Genomic DNA, 6,000 nt, shown 5'->3' with positions numbered 1-6,000 from the left:
CTCTTTTCTTCCTTCGCTGCAATTGACATCACGTTCTGAGATCAATCAGATTTTTGTATTTAATAACCTGAATGCAATCTCTGAAGCAACAGTCTACAGCAAAAAAAGTACAGAGAAAATTTTTCTCTACTTTCAGAGCAAGATTTATAGGAGTTTTTCGTTGCACTTAATTACCGGACCGTTATAAGTATTTCTCATGCGCCGATGTTTCCAACAAGTATGCACTAGGTTATAAAATACTTTCACTTCTATTTATTAAGTGCCCTACCTATATGCATCCCATAATGAGCACCTTGCTGGTTTCGCTCCTGTTCATGAGAATATTTTCCTCACGTTTTTTTTTGGTGATTGCTGTGCGGCTGGGCATTTTCGCTTAATTTGAATGGATATATTACTAAAATATTTAGTAAGAAAGTGCAGCATTCGGTCATGTACAACCACAACTTTCGACACCAATTCAGAGACACCGAGTTCCTGTAAACATGTAGAACAGATTCACTATCTGCACTTTTTGCGATTGAATCAATGAGAGCCGCATGAGAAAACGCTCTACACAGGCCTAGGTTCAAGCTTTAAAAGGGCATCTTTAAAATGCAACGAAAAAAAAGCGGCTGCTAAGGTGGACAAACTCTCCACTTTCACTCATGGGCTAGTCATCTAGCAATGGCAAAACAACTAAAAAGACTTCGTTGCGTTAAAGAGTGTTAGAATTAGCTTCTCTTTTTTTTTTCAAATATTCGCATAAAAACTACTACGGCAATGACCTGACCACCAGTCGTTTCACCGCGCTTCTTGTATACCTTCGCGCTGTTTTGTTACTTTCGTTATTACAACTACATGTAGCCAAGTTGGTTCCTCTAACTTTAAAAAAGAGAAGACACGAATGATCTTCATAGCATCCTTCCGCTGCTGCCGAAACTACTGCATATATATTTCAGAACGCTCTGTGTGACGTCAACGATTAGTAACGAAAAGAAACATCTTCAATACTTAAAATCTTCTTAATTGACATTAAGGCACAAGTCCTGACAACTAAAATCGCTATATTACACAATAAATAAAAATGATAATGTGCTTGAATGAAGAAAACGCACAACACACATCCATCCACACACAACTTGTGTGCATTTCATCGCGTGCACTACAACCCTTGCATTACATCTTATCTTCTGCAAAACTAAGTTCTTTGATAAGTTACATCTTGAAAAGCTGTCTGATAACAGATTGATTACAATAATACTTACACAGCTTTTGATTTCAACTAGACGAAAACCTTCATACTAAAATTAAGGCAATAAATTAAGGCCGGCACTCGAAAGCGCCAAGAAATCTGCAGTGTAACGCCAGATGTCACCAACAAATATGTTGTGGGAGCAAAATGATGACTCCGTACGGTAACTTCGCAGCAGCAAAACTATGAACCAAGGGTAACAAAAACAAGGTCCACTTGCCCTAAAGCTTTCAGTCTTGAATCTGCAATGGAAACGCCACTACCACCTCGTTATCTTGTCGATCCGCACTGCGCCGCTCCTTTCATTGTCGCCGTTTGACACCGACTAGTTTTCCAGCCTAATATACTTGCAACTCAGCGGCTTGGCGCATTTTTTGGTGGAAAAAGAACACGAATGTGCAATATTACCAGCTTTCATTCACTTTCTCTGCATCGAAGGCGACAGGACAATTTGATTAGTTCGTAGGCGGGATGAAAGGAGCGGTTCCCCTTGAGAACTTTCCTACTGTCCCCTTTCCCCTAGCTAACCGTTGAGATGCAACTGTTTTCCATATCGACCCAGTTTACGAGATTAGTTTTTGACCCATTGTTAACTTATCAGTCTTTGTACGTAAATATGTGATCAAATGTATATCACTATCGAAAAGAATAAATGAAATATGAAGCCCGGATTTGAGCCTCGGCATCAGTAAAAAGGACGCATCAGCATGTTCAGCCAAACCCCTAATTCAAAACGAACGCGCACGTACACGTATTCAACTCTATTAAAAGCCACCCACGTTCAGCGTAAGGGAATGTTACAATACAGCACGCAGAGATGGTTGATGCGTAATCACTTTACAATTTTAAAACATAACGATGAAAATCACGGATAGAGAAACTCTTTGAAAACCTGTGCGCTTCAAGTGTTTAAAAAGTGGATTTCAAGAGTGTTTGAGATGCAATTTAACAACAGTGGAGTTTGCGTTTAAAGTGTTTGACTTTCAGTTGTCGCTTTCGCGCTGGTTCAAAAGTTAAGAAAGAATGCAAGAAGGATTCACGCCCGAAGCAGAGATAGGCGGCAGAACACACAAAAGCGTCAGACAGAAACGTACCAAGTTCGAGACGCAAACATTTCACTGAAGCTGTTATACAGCTATACTATACAACTATATACACTTACTGTCGCGCATGAACAATGTGCGCAATAAAGGGAAATGAACCACAGAAATGTAGCGACAGCTCCCAGGGGGGCTCCCTTCAAAAGTTTTTAGAATGGGCGGACACTTATGTGCATATATTGCGAACGATGGGACAAGCATGTGTTGGGCATTCCGAGCCACCCACTCTATGGGTGAGCACCAAGTGTTGTTCGTTGGTCTGCTTCTTTGCCTTGTTTTGCTTTCTTGTCACGGTTCTTTATGAGGGTGTCGTGTCCTTGGTAGGCGTCATCTTGAGGGAATTCTTTGGAGTGTGAAAGTTCTCACGCGCACCAAGGTAGCCAAGCAATATGGTTCAACATAGTCCCTGTCACGGGCAGAAAACTTCCGCTCACCATCAACTCCACGCCAGTCTTTTTTTTTTTGTGTGTGTGGTGATATAAAATAAACTCCTTGGTCGACCTTACTTTTCTGCTTTGGAAACGACCTAAACAGAGAATAATATACCATTTTCGTTGCAGAGGAGGGATTGAAGCAAATAATTTGGCGCTCTTCAAATTTTTGTTTCAAGCGCAGACTCTCTGAAGTAGTATGTGTACGGGCGAGCGCATTTGGGCGTCCGTCCATGTCTTTGGATGTGCTTGTATCCGCGTGTAATGCGGTGGTCTCAGGCTTACTTGAGTAGGTGTGCGTACTGTTTATGCGCTTATTGATAGCACCAGGTTGACTAGACATATCACTTTCCAGTGTTGTGTAACCACTATCTAATTTGACTGGAATGATTAAATTAGTACTCGTTAGCGGCACTGAGAAATTTCTCGTGCTTCAGTTTTGCACCTGGGATGTTCATAACAGATGGTACCGAAATGGTACGCGCCACTTCAGTATTCACTGTGAATAACAGCGCAGACAAAAGGGACCGAGGAAGCAGAAAGGACCGGCGCTGTCCTCTTGTCTCTGCGCTATTATTCACAGTCAATATGCACCAACTTGCTCAAATCGCTCTCTTACTGAACTTCGTTAGTCTGCAATTTAGTGAGCCAGATATTATAGGCCTGTATTCATATCGTTCTCATTCAAAGCTCCTAAGCAATTCTTTGCTCCAATGGGCCAGTTTTTCTTCCGGGGCTGTTAATATTAGCTATAAAGGCGTATCACATTCCCCGAAGCGGTATCTTTCTGGTCGGGCATTATGCCTAATCTCTAAATCGTCTTAGAAAATAATGAGAGAAGTATGTTTACGTTCACTCAGAAAGTTTTTCTTGGTGCGGAACTTGTGATTTCTGGCATTCGGTTAATTGGCTCTACTTTATCTTCCTGGGGCATTGTGTATAAGCTGAGATGCATGAAAGTGCTTGTTTTAGATATTGATCTATTCACCTGGGGTAAGTTTCTTGCCTTGCAAAGTCGGCTTCCTGCAGAACGGTAGTGCATAGTTTCTGTTTGCCAATGTCATTGTGGAGAGAATTTTTGTGTGAAACGTACTCATTCTGAGTCTACCATGCCAGTAGAATGCAGTGAGTTTGCAAGTTGATGACTGCTGACAAGCCACTAAATCTTAAGGCCCACGTTGACTCCTAATGTGAGGAGAATTGCAAGTTCAAGGACTACCTCACGGCGACATCCCCCTCCCCTCCCTTCCCCCCGCCACACACAGACAGTGCCAAAACTGGCTTTAGTTCACAGAGCACCGTCCTTAAAAGATACAATGTGCGGCTACACCCTCACAGTTCTTCGGGCACAGTTGCTGCAATCAGATCCAGCGTTCATTCAAGGGGTGCGGCCACTGACGCGGCGGCCACATCCCCGGCATTGCTTTGAGGCACGGCTCAAGAGTCGATGTAAAGGGACCAGTAGACGCTGTTGAGCAGAATGAAAGACGTCGGGAACACGATTCTGCTGATCTTGTCGACAAGCATGGCCCTCTGCCGGCACTCGCCAGCTTTCTCCTCGGGTGTCTTCGGAAGCTTCTTTCCGTTCTGCAGGCCATTGTTTTCCTGCGAACAAAAGTAAAGATTTTCTCATCAATAGGGCAATACAAAAGAAAATTCCTCCACATGGTCTCTTTGTGCAGTTCATCTTTTCATACCCGCTGACAAAAAGCTTTCTGCCTGCGAAATGAAAGCTGCCGTTGAAGTCAGGACGTAATAATTTAAATTTTCAATTTTCGCTTGTTATAAATGCACTAGATAAGATTTTCTCTTCACTCCTGCATTGCAATAGAAAATTGCTCCACATGTTTCCTATGTGCACCGTAATCTTAAAGCAGCGCTAAGCAACAAGGACGAAGAAAGAAGAGAACCCACACACATGTTGCTTAGCGCTGCTTTAATATTCTGGAGCATTTCCAATTCGCCCAATCTGCCGTTCTTCTACAGTTCCTTTGTGCATTTCATCGGTTCATACGCGCTGGCTAAGCAGCTTTCGACCTGCGAAATGAAAGCGGCCTTGAAGCCAGCACGTAAAAATATGAATTTTCAGTTTTCGCTTGTTAGCAATGCACTATACAAGATTTCCTCTTAACTAATGCAACGCAATATAAAATTGCTCCACATGTTCTCTTTGTGCACTTCATCTGTTCATATGCGCTGACTGAAAGCTTTCTGCCTGCGAAATGGAAGCTGCCGTTAAGGTCAGCACGTAAACATGCGAATTTTCTGTTTTCGCTTGTTATAAATGCACTAGATGATAAGGTCAGCACGTAAACATGCGAATTTTCTGTTTTCGCTTGTTATAAATGCACTAGATGATACATGTTATTCTTACCTGTTCCCTCTTCCTGGAACATTTGCATTACATCGGACGAGTTTAATCGCTACCATCACCTGGTCGGAATGGCCCCAAAAGGTATGGAGTTCCGATTGCTCTCTTATGAATAAGGTGTGCTCTTTCCCTCGACACTATCTGGGAACGGTAAATAACGACTGCTGAAGAGACCATTATCGTGCAGTGACCATTTCTATTGCTATTAATCATGTCGCACTTGCTTTTACCGCACAAAGAATGAATGCTCTATAGTGCAGTAAGCAAAAGTGGTCCTGCAATACACAAGCCCCGTTTTACTTTATGTTGATAATGGTGATGTTGATATTGATGGCTTAAACGTAATATCTATTGCTAAATTTGACTTATAAAGCACATCCTGGGCTCCCACAGACTAGTTCTGTCATCCTTAGAAAAAAATGGTGCACCCCAGGCTTTGAAATTCCCGCGGGAACACTGGATGTTTAGCTTTGTTAAGTACATCACGGCAGCCGTACAAATAAACGTGCTTATTTCAATATCACCTGAGCTTGCATGCTACCACAGGACCGTTCGTCTGAAGATTATAAGTCCTTAAGCGCACGTTTCTGAGACCTTATGTGATGGCTATGTGTTAGTACGAGTGTCATGCCCGTACTCATATTGAAGTACTCCAATAATTCTCAATGCGCACGGAAACATGCTGACAGACGCTTTAGTGTGTAATTTAGACCGCTTCGCTTATCACTCTCGTCTGACTTACGATGATAGATTGATTTTCGGCTGTGGCCAGAACTTGTAACTACATCTAAAAATAACGAAGGAAACGGTTGAAGTTGCAGTGGAGTTTCAATGCTGTCCTTCTTGATTTTTAATCTTTGTGTGCAC

At 42.4% G+C, this 6,000-nt stretch overlaps 1 protein-coding gene across 1 annotated transcript in view; it reads right to left on the bottom strand.

Moving 5' to 3' along the window:
- Positions 1 to 343: 343 nt before the first annotated feature.
- The window catches only part of LOC144108819 (glycine receptor subunit alpha-1-like), a 91,705-nt gene continuing 86,048 nt past the window's right edge, over positions 344 to 6,000 (bottom strand). The window contains exon 9 of the mRNA XM_077642001.1: positions 344 to 4,367. Coding sequence (XP_077498127.1) covers positions 4,200 to 4,367 — 168 coding nt within the window. The 3' untranslated portion in view covers positions 344 to 4,199. The remainder of the gene's footprint in view (positions 4,368 to 6,000) is intronic.

Source organism: Amblyomma americanum, chromosome 10 (assembly GCF_052857255.1).
Source record: "Amblyomma americanum isolate KBUSLIRL-KWMA chromosome 10, ASM5285725v1, whole genome shotgun sequence".
Taxonomy (NCBI): domain Eukaryota; kingdom Metazoa; phylum Arthropoda; class Arachnida; order Ixodida; family Ixodidae; genus Amblyomma; species Amblyomma americanum.
Note: the sequence above shows the minus strand (reverse complement) of the source record. Positions and strands in the feature narration are given on the sequence as shown.